Source organism: Symphalangus syndactylus, chromosome 12 (genome assembly GCF_028878055.3).
Source record: "Symphalangus syndactylus isolate Jambi chromosome 12, NHGRI_mSymSyn1-v2.1_pri, whole genome shotgun sequence".
NCBI lineage: Eukaryota > Metazoa > Chordata > Mammalia > Primates > Hylobatidae > Symphalangus > Symphalangus syndactylus.
Window position 1 is genome coordinate 120,129,243 of NC_072441.2, and position 17,183 is coordinate 120,146,425.

Here is a 17,183-nt window from a genome sequence, read left to right on the forward strand (position 1 = left end):
TGGCCTCAATTTCCAATTATGCTTTAAGAAGGAGGCAAAAATACGTCAGAAACATAAAAGAAAATGTCTCCCAAGAGTAGCTGTTATGAGCACATCACCATTCAAAACCTACCCATTTTGCACCAGGAAACATCTAGCACTGTTAGCAGAGTGAGAGAGGGAATCCGAAGAAGGGTGGAGGGGCTGGTTTTCCATCCTAAAGCGATTCAGCCAATGTTGGGCTGCTTTAGGGCCAGGTGGTGGGAACTCCCGGCTGCTCCGACAGGCTTACATCATTAAGGAGGCTGCCCTTATTTTCCCTCACTCTGTATTGCCCTATCAGGCATGGGAGGAGGGCGGTGACAGGAAACAGTGTCTCTCTTTTCCTGACCACTGGTGCTCCCTGAAGGCTGTGTCAGCTCTGGGGAAGAACCAGGGAGACCCCGGGAAGAATGGGGAAGGGGAGTCAGCTATCCATGTTTGGGCCCTCATCTGCTTTCCCAACTGCAATCCTCAACTGGAGGCTTCTGATCATCTCTCTGTGGCGGTGATCACCTCCTCATACAGAAATACTTTTCCTCAACTGCCTTTTTGTTTGTTTGTTTTGTTTTTTGTGTCTTACTCACTCTGTCACCCAGGCTGCAATGCAGTGGCATGATCTCGTCTCACTACAACCTCCGCCTCCCGGGTTCAAGTGATTCCCCTGCCTCAGCCTCCTGAGTAGCTGGGACTACAGTCATGCGCCACCATGCCCGGCTAATTTTTGTATTTTTGGTAGAGATACAGGGTTTCACCACGTTGGCCAGGCTGGTCTTGAACTCCTGGCCTCAAGTCATCCACCCACCTTGGCCTCCCAAAGTGCTGGGATTACAGGAATGAGCCACTCTGCCCAGCACCTCCACTGCTTTATTATAGATGCATTTCTCAGCAGGCAAGATCCTTGGGCCCAACAGAGCTGCGACTGCCTTTCCCCAGCACCCTCCTGCTTAACTGTCCTTTCCTCCTCCTCCTTCTGTGAGGACAGATATAGTTATTCCTTTCCCTGCCTGGCCAGACATATGATTGGATGGCTGAACGTGGGCCTTGAGGGCAATGAGGAGCCCCAAGATGGACATGTGGGGGGGTGATAAAAGGGTGGCCAGAAGGATGGTGAAGTTGGCTTGGCAGCTGCTGAGCTAGATAAACTAGAACACTGAGGATGCTTCTGTGCAAGGAGAGCACAGATTGTACTTACAATCCAGCCGCCCCCGTCGGTGGTCATATCACAGTACACTTGTAATTTCTGGCTCAGCTCCCCATTGAGGAAGATGGGGTAAACCCCACTCAGAGTGTCTCCATTCATCAAATGCTGGGCACAGTCTTGGGGATGAGGGAACACCCGGCCCCCTGCAAGGAAAATAGACAATGTCCAGAAAGGATTCTTTCTCTCAGTGTACAAGAGCTCCTTGGATCATAGAAGATCTTAGCAGGCCTCCTGGTACATCATCAACAGCTGTAAGAAATCCTCAATGGAGCTCAAGGTGTGGGTGTGGGGACTTGGCATCACCTTGGATTTCCCTTCCACAACTGTTGTTAGACTTATCAGACAACATACAATTTCATGGGATCTGAGAACTAAAGGGCTGGGTTCATAGTCTAGCTCCACCAGTTACCTATTTATTTGACTTTAAGTAAATCAGTTTGGCATCCGTTTTCTTATCAGTAAAATGGGGATAATAAAAATCTCCCCCTTGAAGGGCAAAGATGTGTTAATGCAGCTAGTGATTGGTTACTCAGGCAATGATTACAGATGCATGGGCCAAAATAAATCACTGCAGTCTCCACCTTTCAAAAGAATGAGAGGCATCTGAGCAAAGCTTTCTGTCATCTTTACAGTAGCCGTTAAGGAATGCCCAAACAAGCTCGGCATTAGCGAGAAGATGAATTATCTATTCCTTGTACAAAATAATCTCCTGATTGGACTAAACAATCAAGTAGTCATGTTTTACAGTTCAGTTTAAGTTTAAGGAGAGGGCAGGGGAAGCAAATTGCAGCTCATCTTTCAGAGACAACAGCCCAATTTGTAGAACAATATCTAATTAGCTGAAAGAGGAGCTTAAATCCTGTGTCTTGAAGAGCTTACCTTCAGGGCAAATTTTAATGCTAAGCAGGCAAGCCAAGAAGCAGAAAGCCCACCGGAGGAGCTTTTCTGGACTGCAGGAGCTGCTAGAGCAAGCTAAAGGCAGAGCTTGCTGTGTAGGAAAGGGTGGTTTGGGTGCTCTGTAAATAGAATGATCTTCTGGGTTAATGAAGAGCATGCTGTGATTGATTGATCTAGTTCTGCATCCTTGAACTGTTGCAGTCAGGAAGAGAGGCTGGGGAAGGACCGCACGTGTCAGTTACTGCAGTATCCCCTAGTGGCAGAACCGGTGCACTACAGGTGTGACATAGGGCCCGCTGGTGGTCAGAGTAAGTGACAGCACAACGCTACCCAAGGATGGCAACATAGCAACCTCACCAAAAGCCCTGATCACCACAGACCCCATCATAGATCACCAGTGAAGCCTCCTGTGTCAGGAAGAGGTGGTTGGAGTCGGTTTATGGAAGGCCCCCCTGGAGATGTGTTAACTGCCCCCGCACCAGGATTGCCCTTCAACTTGCTGCCACACGCCCGTCGAGGGCGCACCCACCTAACGTAGTTTAGAACAAAGGCATTGCCTATTGCAGGCATGGTTATACCAGGGAATGACAATATATTTCTATAGAACCTGTCCTTTACCAAGTGTTTTTATTTCCATTTAATTCTTGCAAGAAACTTGAGAGGATGGCAGATTGCTATAGATATACTTATTTTACAGAGAAGGAAACTGCTCAGAAAGATTACATGACTCAGATTGCTGGAACTCACATTTTCAGATGGCTTAAGTGCTGTTTGCACTCTACTAAAGCAGGAAATTAATGTATGATAGAATTTACTGAAGATAGAAATCTAGGCATACAGCAAAGGATTAATTAATACCTGCATTTATCTTACAAGCAAAAAAACCCCAAAGATTAAAGATCTCAAAAATTTCTATGTTCAAATCAAATATCCATACCCTCTCAAACTGATTTCCTTAATAGCTGCAGAAAAGCTAACTGTCATCTGCAGCATGTCCTAGAACTCTTCACAGTTCCTGATCCCACCTACCCCTAGAGGCTACAGTTACATTTCAGGAGACAGGTGTGAGCTGTCTCTGTCTCCTCTCCCTGCCGATTTGGGAGCACTGCTATTATCTCCTGGTTTCCTGGTCATTCTTGACCCAGCCTCTGGAACAACCAGCCTGTCTGCCTTTCTTTCTCCCCTTTCATCTCACTGTTTGAGTTTCTCATTTTAGAAGATCAGCAATTAGTGCCCTTGGTCTTTAGCTTACTCCTAAGGTATGCACTAACAGCCCTTTTTCCTGAAGAAAGGTTTCTTCATGCAATAAACTCAGCTTCTCGAAGAAGCCAGAACCCCAAATTTCTTTCCAATATCCAATGTATCCCCAAAAAACATCTCCCCACAAATCTCAACATGACAGTCTCATACAAATACACATATAAATCCAAACATCAGAATGGGGAAAGAAAAGATCTCATGCAGGCTTCTTCATATTGATAATGTAGATTGATTTAATATTTATATTAGAGATACTTTTTAAAGGCTCAAACATATTAGTTGCTTTAAAGCTAGACCTACAGACAAATACAGTAAACTGAGATGACTTAGACAAGGGGAGTTTTAAATACCTGAATGGCTATCATATAAAAGAGTGATTCATTTTTTAAAGTTAGAAAAATAAGAACAAAATTATCTTAACAAAAAAGTGTTTTCTAAGGGGTGCCAAACACTGGATGGGATAAACGTCCCAGATTACACCCTGGGCGAAGGACCATGCTTTCTTCCTTTCAGGCCGGCAATGAGCTGGTTGGTGGGGTGGTGTGGGGTGCTCCCCAGATGTGCATGAGGCAATGATGCATGGTTGCTGGGTGCACTTGCCTTCCCTTTGACAAATTGCAAGGCCATTTGGTTGTTTATGGATTCCATTTGCTGTGATTTAGTCTGTGGCATTAATGTAAAGACAACAAGTATTTTGCTCACACAGACTATCAAGAGCAGCAACCTGGGATTTTCACATCATCAGAACTTGGAGAAGACCCCACATTTACAGCAAAACCATTCCTTTTCACCCGCTCCAGCCTGCAACTCTAGTCCTTGTCCAAAATATTATTCCTTTTTTTGCAGACAAGAGAAGGCAGAGGCTCACTAATAGTTCTCAGACTGGGACCTTATTAAAATTCAGATCCCTGGTTTCCATAGCAGATTCACTGAATCAGAATATCAGGGGGTGGCACAGGGAATCAGTGTTTTACCGAAGCTTCTCAGACAAGTCTGAAGACCAGCTAGATTTGAACCCGCTCTTTGTCTGGCACATTTTCCTCTTCTCTAGAGGCCAAGAAGTGGAATTGGTAAACTGAGCAATGCCTCAGAGGAGCCCTGTGGTCTGTGTTCTCTGCCCAGATCCCTGTGGCTGGGTGGATAAATACTGTAGATTGAATCTCTGTCTCTCTCTCTCCCACTTGCCCCCTTTCCTCCTCTTTCCCTTTCCCAGTAGGTATGTCTTGAGTGGGCTGGTTCCAAGAATTGGATTGAGTGCGATAGGAAGGAGAGGGGATAAGAGATTGTATTTAGCCTGGAGTCTAAGCTTTGTGTTGTAGTTTTCATTGTTTTGTTCTGCTTTGGGGGTTATTGGACTTTGGCTTAGCTAATAATAAAGAACACACTGGTTCCTGTTCTGCTGTATTCAATGTGAATGTACTGGGGCTTTATACATTTTAGGAGACTGTCAGGGCAAATTTCAGGCACTCCTAGCTCTCTGGATGTCACACCATTTAATATTATCAGAAACTCACCTCTAACCCCAACATATATCAGCTCAGTAATTTTTCCCAAAGCAAAATCTTAAGACCAAGAGCAAAACTGGAAGGTTTTTCTTCCTTTTGGTGCAATAACTGGGGCCTAGACCAACGGAGAATCTTTTAATTTTTATTTCTTTTAGCACAGGCTGTGGTGATTACTAAGTTAAGAGAAAAGCCACAACAAGTGCTTGGTACACTGAAATGTCTCATAGTTAAGTGTTTCTAGATGTAATTGTGAGATCAACAGGACCATGGCGTTCACCGGAAGAATTGCTCCGAAACTGGTTTGTTCTGGGAAGTGGAGGCTGAATGCTGAGTGGAGTGGAGCAAGCTACGTGACATGCAGTGCAGTCGGGGGACCGCCACTGCTGGGACAGACTTTCTCTGTCCTGGCCCTGCCCTTTATTTGTTTTGGATTCTTGGGTGTTCCTTTAAAATGATCAGCTTTAATGGCCCTGGCAAGTGTCTGTCCACTTTTCTGGCCTCATCGTCAGGACTGAAGCCACAATGTCAGCATTTGTCTCTGAAAACAGCCTCAACAGGTTTCTCTGTAAGCGCAGAACACAGTGTTGCACCATAGAAGTGCAGGCGGCCACCTCTGTCTATCAACACTTAGATTTGCTTTTTCCCAGAAGCTTGTTTGTGGTTGACTCTCCCTTGTTAGAATCAATGGCCCACATCTGCAGAGTAGCTGGCTAGACTGTCAGGGGCAGCCTAAGTCTGCCAACAGAGCAAGGTTACCTGCTCAGCCCACATGGGGTGAGCCACTTGGCCTTCTCACAGCGTCTTCCAGTATATTTACCTGTTTACACTCTTACTGATTCAACAAATATATAACAGAGTGTCTGTTGGGTTCTAAATACTGGGCTAAAAGATGGGAATATAAAGAAGGAAAAGACACAGTCACAACCTTTCAGGATGCTCATGCTGTGGTGGGAGAAACAAATATAACCTTGAGCTGTAAATGCTCTGGGAAAGAGATAAACATTGTGGGCTGGCAAAACCTGGATGTGGGCGTGCAGTGATGCCTGGCTGGCCAGGATGGGGTGAGAAGTGGGGGCCCGGGATAGGGCAAGGGGTGACAACTGCTAATCAGAAAGTTACTTTAGGAACTGACCTAGATGCTGGCCACAAATTGGTGGAGAAGGGTGTTCCAGACCTGTGCAAAAGTATGGCCCCTTTGAGAAGTTGAAGGTTTAGCAGGAGACAGAGCAAGAATCGGGTGGGATGGAGGAGAGAGAGTGCTGGGGAGGTAAGCATGGATGAGATCATGTCATTTATGGAGGCAATCGCAGGAAGAGTCTTTTGGTGGACTTCAAGCTCAACTTGTTAGAAAGAACATTCTCCAGTGCAGTGTGGAGAATGAATTAGATGGGGGTGAGCCTGGAGGCAGGACTCCATTCAGGATATAGTAGTGGGAACCCAGGAGGAGAGTGACAGTAGCCTTTAAGGAAGTAATAGAGTGAGTGGAGAATTAACTGAACAGGACAGCTTTGATGTGTTCACCCTCAACAGAGTTCCAGAAGAAGGTCCTCAGGCTCTGCAGACCACCTGCCTTCTGCCCAAGGGCAAGGGCAACAGACATCTAAATCTTCCCTTCACAGGTCAGCTAAAGGCAGCCTAGTACTAGAGGAATGTTCTGACATCATTTCTCTTATTATTCCTTGGATCCACTTATATTAGAGGACCCAATTTCATGGCAGATTAGGTTGATCACAGACTGGCAGTTGCCAGCCTGGCCCCTCTCTGTGGCTCTTGATTCAACATGGCAAGGGAGGACTGGGTCCTGATGACACTTCCTACTGGTCTCCCTGCTGCCATTCTGGTCCCACCTGCATTCATTTTCCACACTTTAGCCAGAGTGACCTTTTTATAGTGTGAATGTGACCTGATTTCATCCTATCTTTTACTTGCCCAAAACCCTTCAATGGCTTCTTTATTGCAATTAGAATAAAATCCAGAATCCCTACCATGGCCTACAAAGCCCTGTACGCTCCGTCTCTGTCCTGCACTCCTCCCTGCTTTCACTATTCTTCAGCCTCATTGGCTTTCTTGTAACATATGGAAAAGGCCAAACTTACTCCTCCCTCAGGGTGTAGTAATTACTCCTCCCTAGGCCTGGAATGCTCTTCTTGGTGGATTCACTCTCATTATTCAAGTCTTGGCTCACAGGTCTCAGTTAAAGAGACGCCTGTCCTGACCACCCTAGTTGAGACCAGGGCCTGGGATCAGTGGAGGAAGTGGCAAGTGATAATCAAGAAAGATTTCCTACTATAGGTGCTGTCCTAGAAGTCAGCTCTTTACACTGTCCCTATTCCATTACTCTGTTTATTTATTTACTTAGTTTTTGGTCAATTCCCATTGCCTCATCCCCTTGAATGTAAGTTCCATGAGAGTATAATCATCTGGCTCTTACCTTATTCATCACTCAGCACTTAGAACAGTGTCTGACCCAAAGTAGTATTTGTTAAATGTATGATGCCATGTGACCACTATATCCTATCCCTCCCCTATGGTTATGAAAAGGAAAATTAAAATTAGATTTTCTGAAAACATTTGGGACAACACAATTTAAAATAGGCCAGAGCAAGTTCTGTACATAGTAATATGTAAGGTCCTGCTGTAACATTCACAATGTCACCTTCAACCCATGGTGTTACTGGAAGGCAGGCCTCGAGTACGAGATATCCAGATTTTTGGTGTTTTTGAACAAAGAATTGGACAAAATGCACAAACAAACTAGCACAAGAATGAAACACAGGAATGAAGCAGAGAAAGCAGGGATTTATTAAAGCAAGAAAGCACTCCACAAGGTGAGAGTGCGCCTGGGCAAGTGGCTCAAGGGCCTCGTTACAAAGAGTCCTGGGTTTTAAGTACTCCTTTTGAGATCTCTATTGGCTACCCCTTATCTGAATGAAGGCTTTGGTTTGTGGCTAACTAAAGGCTGGGGTGAATTGAATGCAGATGAAGGGATGGCCGGTGCTTAGGGTGGCCAATCCAGGACACTTTATCTTTCCATCTGAGATGTGGTGGATGGGGGAGAGTTGTAGGGAGAGCAGGCTTTGAAGCTTTGTTACTAGGCGTGGGGAGATGGGGTTTTTTCTTTTGGTTTAACTCTAGGAAGTTGACTTTAATTGGCCTTAGGGTCCCTGCCTTCATATCCAGGTGTTTTCCTTTTGATCCAGCTTTGGGAAGTCAGCAAGAATTGGTCTTAGATTCCCTGCCTCCAGACCCTATTCTCCTGCCTCAATAGTAGGTTGTATTATTGCTTGGCAAGATTCACTGCCTCCCTGTGGGGGATCACATGTCCCTGTTCTATTGAATAGTACAAACAATTCTATGGAAATCAATTCGTAACTTAGATGACATGGACCAATTTCTTGAAAATCACCACATCCCCAAAGTTGTGCAAGATAAAATGAAAAGATAGCCTGAATAGGATGAAACTATTTTTAAAAATTGAATTTGTGCTTAAAATCTCTAGAAAAAGAATTTCCAGGCCTAGGTAGCTTCACTGTGAATTCTACCAAGAATTTAAAGAATAAATATCATCAATTTTATACACTCTTTTCCAGGAAATAGAACAAGAGAGAACGTTGCACAACTCATTCATTGCAGCCAGCATTAGTCTGATAAAAACAAAAACAAAAACAAACAAGACCAGCCTTGCCAACATGGTGAAACCCTGTCTCTACTAAAAATACAAAAAATTAGCTGGGTGTAGTGGCGGGTGCCTGTAATCCCAGCTATTCGGGAGGCTGAGGCAGGAGAATCTCTTGAACCTGGGAGATGGAGGTTGCAGTGAGCTGAGATCACGCCACTGCACTCCAGCCCAGGTGACAGAGTGAGACTCTGTCAAAAAAACAAACAAAACAAAACAAAAACAAAACAAAACAACAACAACAAAAAACCCCACAAAACCAAACAGCACCAAAAAAAAAGGAAAGGAAGGCTTGGAAGAAAGTTTTGAAAAAGTCTGTTTTGCTTTTCTTTCATATTGCCGTGGAGTAATCACTGCCAATCCTTTACATGTCTGTGGCCTTTTTCTTTTTTTTTTTTTCTTCCTTTTTTTTTTTGTTGAGACGGAGTCTGGCTCTGTCACCCAAGCTGGAGTGCAGTGGCGCAATCTCGGCTCACTGCAAGCTCCGCCTCCCAGGTTCACGCCATTCTCCTGCGTCAGCCTCCTGAGTAGCTGGCTCTATAGGTGCCCGCCACCACGTCCAGCTAATTTTTTTGTATTTTTAATAGAGACAGAGTTTCATCATGTTACCCAGGATGGTCTCGATCTCCTGACCTCGTGATCCGCCCGTCTCGGCCTCCCAAAGTGCTGGGATTACAGGCGTGAGCGACCGCACCCGGCCATCTGTGGCCTTTTTCTAATACCTGCATTACCAAGCAGAGGAGCTGATAACCCCAAAGGAACACGAGCTCACAGGCCAGAATATCCATTCACTGAAGAGTAAGACTACTGTGAAAGAAAGACCACAACCATTATGAGATTGATCATCTGGTACAGAATTATTAGGACAGAATTTAAATTAAGCACAATAACTTTATTTAAGGAGGTAAGTAAATTAACAATATGAAAAAGGATATTTTAAAAATCAAATAAATAAAAATTAATATATTAACAGTTTAAAGTAAGAATACAGCAGATAGGGTGAATAAGGGATTTAAATAAGCTAAAAAGTAAACAAGTGAATTGGAAGTTCTGATTAAGGAACTCTTTGAGAACATAAAAAGTAAGAATAAAGAGGAAGAAAACATTAAAAAAGCTAAGGTATTTGGGGGATAGACTATGTATTTCGACATCTAACTAATAGAAGTCCTGAAAAGAAAAATAAAAAAGGAGAAAGTGCTTAAATAAATAATGAAGATAAATGTCTCAGAATTAAAGATAAAACAGATCAAAGAGTGTATAGAGTGTGAAACTGGAGATAAAAACATAAATGAACTCCAAGACATATAATGAAGTGTAAGAGTTGCAAAAAGAAAGAAACACTGTTTTTAAAGTTTCTAGAAAGAAAAAGCAGATCACCTACAGAAGAACAAGAACCGGATTAACATTCGACTTCTCAATGGCAACACTGCATTTGAGAAGATAATGGAATAATATCTTTAAATATGATGGGAACAAATATTTTTAGGTAGTATTTTATATCTAATCAAATTACAATTTAAATGTATGAAAAAAACACAAAGGTTCCTCGGGCATATGAAGTTGCGGAAGGTTTGCCTTACAAAATCCATTACTGAAAACTTAGAGAACACAAATAAGAGTGACAAGTTCTAGAGATGTGAACAGTAAGAATGATTAACTACTTGGAAAAACTTTATTTATATTGTCTTAAATAAAAGGCTATAATTAACAGAGAGAAAAGAGAAAGCCTGTCCATAAGAATCCAGAGCCAAAACCTAGACAGAGCTTGTTTGTGGGGAGGTGAAGCTGGTAGGGAGGAAAGAGTCCAGAGGGATTTGAGAGGGTGCTCAAGTACTTGGATTGTTACATAAAGATGCCATATTGACACATTTAAGAAAGGAGGAGGGATAAATAAACATGACTATGGATCTGAAATCTAAAGTCTGGTTCTTTGAAAATATTAATGAAAGAAATATATCACTAGGAAGACTGAGAAGTAAAGACAGAATATGAAAAAAAATAAAATGAAAAAGAGAAAATAGCTACAGATGCGGTAGAGATAAAAAAAACAATGAAAAAAGTCTTTTGAAGAATTTTATGCTACTAAATTCTGGAACTCAGATGAAATGAATATATTTCCAAAAATTTATAAAGGGTCAAAACTGGTACAAGAAGAAAGCAAGAGCATGGATGGATAATTAATTTAAAAAACTTAGACGTGGTAGTCAAATGTTTCCCATTCCAAAAACAAAGAAACAAAAAGACACAAACAAAACAACAACATGCCCAGGTGGTTTTAGTGAGGAGTTCTGTCCTGAACAAGTTATTCCACAAAAGAAACAAAAAAGAAAAAAGAGTGAAAGATGAAACTGTCTAGCTTTTTTTGTTTCTTTTTAGAGTGAGATTAGTGAACATGGATTTCAAAACCCAATAAAGAGGTATACACAAGAAAAAAAAATATATAGGTCAGTTTCATTTACGACTGTAGATGTGAAAAGTCTAAACGGATAGTAGCTAACCATATATAACAGTGCATTAACAAATCATATTCAGGTGAGATTTCTCTAAGGATTGTAATTAATATATCGAGAAAGAAGCTATTAGTATAACTCACCTCATTAGTATACTAACTGATAAAAGTTGTACAATAAATTGAATAGGTATTATAAAAACCATTTGATAAAGTTTAACAACAAAGCTTATTACAAAAACTCTTAACTTAGAAGAAAATTCTATACCTTGATAAATGTTTTAAACCTCAAATCTAAACAAACACTATTTGTGTTTATTTAAGGTTAGCCAATTATATATTTTCTTTATTTTAGAAAAAATTTAATAGGCTTTTTTGTTTGTTTTATTATTTATTTATTTATTTGTTTATTTATTTTTTGAGACAGGGTCTTGCTCTGTTGCTCAGGTTGGAGTGCAGTGGTGTCATCTTGGCTCACAGCAGCCTCTGCCTCCCGGGGTCAAGCGATTCTCCTGTCTCAGCCTCCTGAGTAGCTGGAATTATAGGTGTGCACCACCATGCCCAGCTAACTTATGTATTTTTAGTAGAGATGGGGTTTCATCATGTTGCCCAGGCTGCTCTCGACCACCTGACCTCATGTGATCCACCTGCTTCCAAAGTGCTGGGATTACAGGTGTGAGCCACTGCACCTGGCCTAAATAGTTTTTTTTTTAATTTAAATTTAAATTTAAATTTTTATCTAAAGGGAGTTTAAAAAGGAAGATTTAGCAAAGATTATGCAACATGATAATGCTTTAGTTGCATTCCTTTTTTGAATGCAACAGAAGTAAAAGTACCTAATATTACTGTCACTATTTAACATAGTTCAGGAGGTCCTAGGTAATGTGATAAGTAAAGAAAAATAAATAAGAGGTATAAGAAGTATAGAAATAAGATTGCCATTATTTGTAGATGACATCATTTACCTAAAAATATTAACAGAAACAATAGATACTTAGAATCAATAAGAGAGTTCAGCAGGATTGCTAGATTCTGGATTGATATAAAAAATTAATGGTATTTTTCTACATTGGTAATAACCAACTAGAAAATATATATTTTTAAATTAGACAAAAATTATCAGCAATACAAAACGAAATGTTCAGAAATTAGCCAAGAACCTATAGAATGTTTGTTATGAACATAAAGGAAAAACTTACAACTCTATTAAAAAATAAAGATGATTTGAACAAATGAAGATGCATTATAGGCCTTCAGAAGGGATGACTGTAGTATTACAAAGATGTCAGTTCTCCCCAGATTAATTTACAAATTCATTGTAATTTCAATCTAAATTCAAGTTAAAAATTTTGAGGGGGGGACTTGATAAACTTGATAAACTAGTTAAACTAAGATGCCTTTGAAAAAATAAAGGCCACCAATTAGGTAAGTCAACCTCGAAAAGAAAACTAAGGAAAACTGTTTTACCATATATTAATGTATTAAGCTATAGCTATAAAAACACAATGTGGTATTTATGGAACACCATATGGAAAAATAGATCTGAGAGTAGAATACAGAGTTCAGAGGTCAAAGAGAGATCCATGCACATATGGGAACTTAATATACAATGAGGCACCACAAACCAATACAGAACAGATGGATTATTTAATAAATGATGTTAAGAGAACTGGTTCACTATAGAAAGAAAAATGAAACTGTATCCTCAACTAATACCAATATAAAATAGGCTAAATATCAAGAAATAAATCTAGAAAGTTAATAGCAGAACATATTGAAGAAAACCTTTTGGCTGACATGCAGAGAAAGACTTCTTAAGAAAGGTTTCAAAAGCTCAAATAATAACAGCTAATATTTAGTACATGAACCCAGCGGAAAATCGACAAACTATGTGAGCAGGCAATTTAGAGGAAAATAACACTCAAAAGACTAAAAAACATAGGAAGAGATGTTTAAACTCAAACTAATTATTAAAGACATCCAACTAGAAAAATTAGATATAAATTATCTCTATGAGATTATCAAAAATGACAAAGCCAGGCCATGTCAAGGCATTTGGAATGATGCATGTCATTAGGAAATAGGAGCTTTTGTCCACTGTTGGAGGGAGTGTAGACTAGTACAGGCATGTGGGAGAGCAGTACATAGTTAAACTATGTAAACACATCCCCTATGACCCAGCAATTCCTCTTCTGGGCATGTATTCCAGAAGGCATTACCTTGGTGATCCATAAGTGGACATGTACAAAGTATTTACTGCAGCACCATTTGTGGTGGTGGGAGGTTGTAGACAATCTGATGTCCATTTTTGGGAGAATGGAGAGGTAAAATAAGATGGGTGCCCACCATGCAGTATTTTGCAACAGTTGGAAGCAAAAGACTATATAGATGCGTGACAACACGGATGGGTCTGAAAAACAGTGCTGAGCAAAAACTATGAGAATAGGGAATGAATTATGTAACCCAATACCGCTTACATATATTTAAAATATTTATACTCAAAGTAATTTTACAAGAACACATTTTTCAAAAATACATACAAACAAAAGGACACAAATTTAATGTATCAGAATGCTTGCCTATGGAAGGTGGAAGAAGAGAAGAGGGTAAAAGGAAATAAATGAGTAAATACAGACTGGGACCTTGTTGGAGATTGACATGGGTGATATGTGATAAACTGTGCAGTGTGATTAATTGAAACCTCTGATCTGACACCTATCCTTCTATTAATTTTGGACTTGCATGGAAATGGTTTGTTCAAATGGGATAATTAGTGCCCTACTTCCTTCTCCACAGCCAGGTCCCAAAGAAAGAAGGTAGACTTCTCCTTTTAGGGGTTTGTTTGTCTTATAATAAAGCAAGAACTCAAGCTGTTTCTAAATAGTGGAGCAGAGAGAAGCCCCATCATCTCTGCACTTTGGTGAAAAGGATTTGTGGCATATCTGAGGATAGATAGCCGTGGATAGTGATCATGAGGCTTTCCTTTCTAACTAGAATGTCTATCTGATAAGTACGTAAATTTCCATGATCTGCCATCTATTGTTCCAGAGTGTGGTGTTTGCCAATCTTCATTAATTTTCACAACCTCAAAAGCTGAAGCCTGCCTTAGAGTAGACTCCAAAGTTTTCTTAAAAAGTCCCACAGAACAGCTCAGCCTGGATGTGGGAGGGCAGGGACAGGAGCAAAGGTAATAAAAGAAAACTTCTTATTACCCATCTCGGGGTACCTCTGCAAATGATTGTCTTCACTTAACCTCAAGGTCAAGACAGCCTATTTTATAGTGCTTACTGTCTCTTAGGACAAGCTTTAGCGAGAACCTTGTTTGCTTTTTATAGTATTAAAAGAGACAGTGAAACTGCCTCTCAGACAATCATTTCACCAAGTCCTGGCTGCTCTGTGGGGAATATTTGTTTCCTCATTTATATTCATATCTCTAAAAGACAAGCAGACCTTGGATGAAATTTCAGGCGACAGTAAATTATAAATAATGTATCCATATTTTTTCTCTTCCATACTACTTGTACTTAATTCCCTCCAGAGTCTTGTGCAAACACCAGAGACAAGAGGACAAGAAGCTATTAACATGAAGGAAAGAATGAAATGGACTTATGTTATGTGGCAGAAACACAACAAGGGAAGACATCTTGATCAAAGGAGGTTTTTGAGGGTTTGTGAGTGCCAGTTCTTTTCTTCTCTTTTTTAGTTTTTTTTAAATTATTTTTTGACATCTTAACTCTTTTCCAGGCCATCAGGTAGGCATCTTGCTTACAATGAACCTCTTATGGTCCACTTGGGACAAGGTGAGGGTTTATCCGTGGATAGAGGCAACTTTGGGGCCAAACTTTAAGCTGTCTTGTTCTGTCAGAGAAGGCATAGAAAACACTCAGAATGATGAGCTGAGATCAACCCATCCTAAGAGTAGGATACTGCTAAGTGGGAAAGTCAGTTACTGTCAATGAAGTTGGAAAGGATGCTAATTGCTAAAAAGAAATTAGCCTCTAAATCCATTAGCCCTGGCTTGCGATCACCTGGGAGGCTTCCAGTGTTTCTCAGACTTCTTGCTCAGCAAGAGTAATTCATGCCTGCGGGGTCCTGACTGGCAGCACTCCAGTCTTGCATATAAGTGAAGATACACTGCTCTTCAATTTTGTTTTTCCTTATTGGTAATGTCCCCATTCCCACCTCACCAAGTTTGGAAGCTGATACCCTTGTATTCTTTTCCTCCTTAATAAAATTTGCTCTTGGGCAGGGGTAGAAAACTTTGGGGTAGAGAGGTGGCACAGGCAATGAGAGCTCATTAATATTAACATGCAAATGACCATGTAGCCTAGTGGAATTTATTCAGGGAAATTTGCATTGAGGTGGCTGACAGAGCCTGAAATTAGAGGGAATTTGGGCATCATACTCTTGAAGGCTATACCTCTTTGCCTGTGCTATCCCTACAAGCGGTATTAAAAATCGCCTTAGGCTTTGTTTTATCAGAGACCCCTCTTCTGTGCTCTGCAGCTGAGATTTGACTATTCAATTTAACCAGTATCTATTATGTCTGGCATGTGCCAGGCTTTGTGCAAGATACTTTAACATGCATTATTTCTGCCCAAGAATCTTTCATTCTGCAACCAGTCATTTCAGTGGGTTCTGATAAATCTCCAAGACAAAGCCAGCAGAGTTTGGTATGCATCAGTGACTTACATTTAAATTTGAGCTTTCCAGTAAAACTGCGAAAGCTTCCAAACACAGACATATCTTTGCCATGTACCACAGAAGTAATAATACAAACTCTACATGGAGCAGCTCAGTCAGTAGCTACACTCACCACATAGGAAATTGGGCTCTTCTGTTTTCCCCTTTCTGAGCTGGTATTGGTCATGCCCCAAGAGCCCGGTGTCAACTGGAGTCTTGTAAACACAAATAAACAACCTAAATACATCCTGATGGTCCCCTGCACTGTCCACCAAATGAAGCCATTATTCTGCCTCCTCTCCAGATTTCCATGTGTGTTGTTAATCTTCTGCTTATTTGATCCCGCTGAGGCCCCAGGTGGATTTGGGATCCCAGATCCAAAAAATTGCACACTGCTTGGCGCAGCTGCATCTAAGAGAGGGCAGTGAGGGGCACAGAAGCTGGTTTGCTTTTACATCCCAGGTGGGTCTGGAGCAAGGCACAGCTGTAAGTTGCCACAGAGACTTGAGGCACATTGTCATACTGCTCACAACTGCTAGCTGTGGCATCACCAGGGTGGGAATTAAAAGCCCGTACTACACTGAGCAAACATTGAAACCCATGCATTTTGGGGATAAAATGATTAATTTAGACCTAATAAATATGCAAATTGGGAGCTTGATTTAAGTGTCTGTCATCTGTGTCCTTTTTATAGAAAAGAAATTCTTAATTCAATGGAAAGCTCCAACCCGTGGTAGCGTGGAAAAGAGGACCATGGAGGCCTCTTTAATTAACCTGCGAATGTGCAGGGAAGGGCTTAACAAGAAGAGGGTAGCACCTTAGTTCTGAGATCAGACACCTTTGAAAGAGCATGGAGGGGGAGCATAATTGACTCTAGCCGAATAAAAGGGATCAAGTGTCTTCTAAGTTCCACTTGGTAAAGATACATCTTGGATTCATGTCTGTTTGTGTCCCCAAGGTTTATTTTTATTTTTTTAATTAAAACACTTGTTTCTCTGATTAATGTGCTCATTTAAGATACTTTGTGATGATTGAAAAGTGTAAAAAAAGAAAGGAGAAGAGGACTCGTTCACAGTCTCCGCACTCTATAGAACCACTGGGGACATTTTGTCATATCTGATCAGTGTCTTGCTTTGTCATTTAGAATGAGTGCAGTGGGGGAGACACCTGGTGGGGCTGGGGGACTTTCTCTCACCTCTCTGGGGATGGAGGAAGAGGCTCTGAGGCATGGACGGGAATCCAGTCATTCTGGTGCTCTGACATGGCAGGCAGAATGTGGCTGAGTATATGGGACATGCTCAGGTTTGCCTCACATGTATGCACCCACACTCCCATAATGTGGGGCAGGGAGAGAATTCAAAGTCGGGGCTGGGCAGCCTTACATTACGGACTGTAGAGAGGCACAGTGGGAGGTGGTAGAGAGAAACATTAATAACACAGATTCCAGAGCTGAAACATCTGGGGTCAAATTCCAGCTCCCTTACTTAAGAG

General features: G+C 41.2%; 1 protein-coding gene across 3 annotated transcripts in view; it reads right to left on the reverse strand.

The window, feature by feature from the left end:
* TNR (tenascin R) overlaps positions 1-17,183 on the reverse strand; it is a 429,220-nt gene that overhangs the window by 14,209 nt on the left and 397,828 nt on the right. For all 3 annotated transcript variants that reach the window (XM_055255687.2, XM_063625141.1, XM_055255688.2), the window contains one exon: positions 1,214-1,365. In XM_055255687.2, coding sequence (XP_055111662.1) covers positions 1,214-1,365 — 152 coding nt within the window. The remainder of the gene's footprint in view (positions 1-1,213; positions 1,366-17,183) is intronic.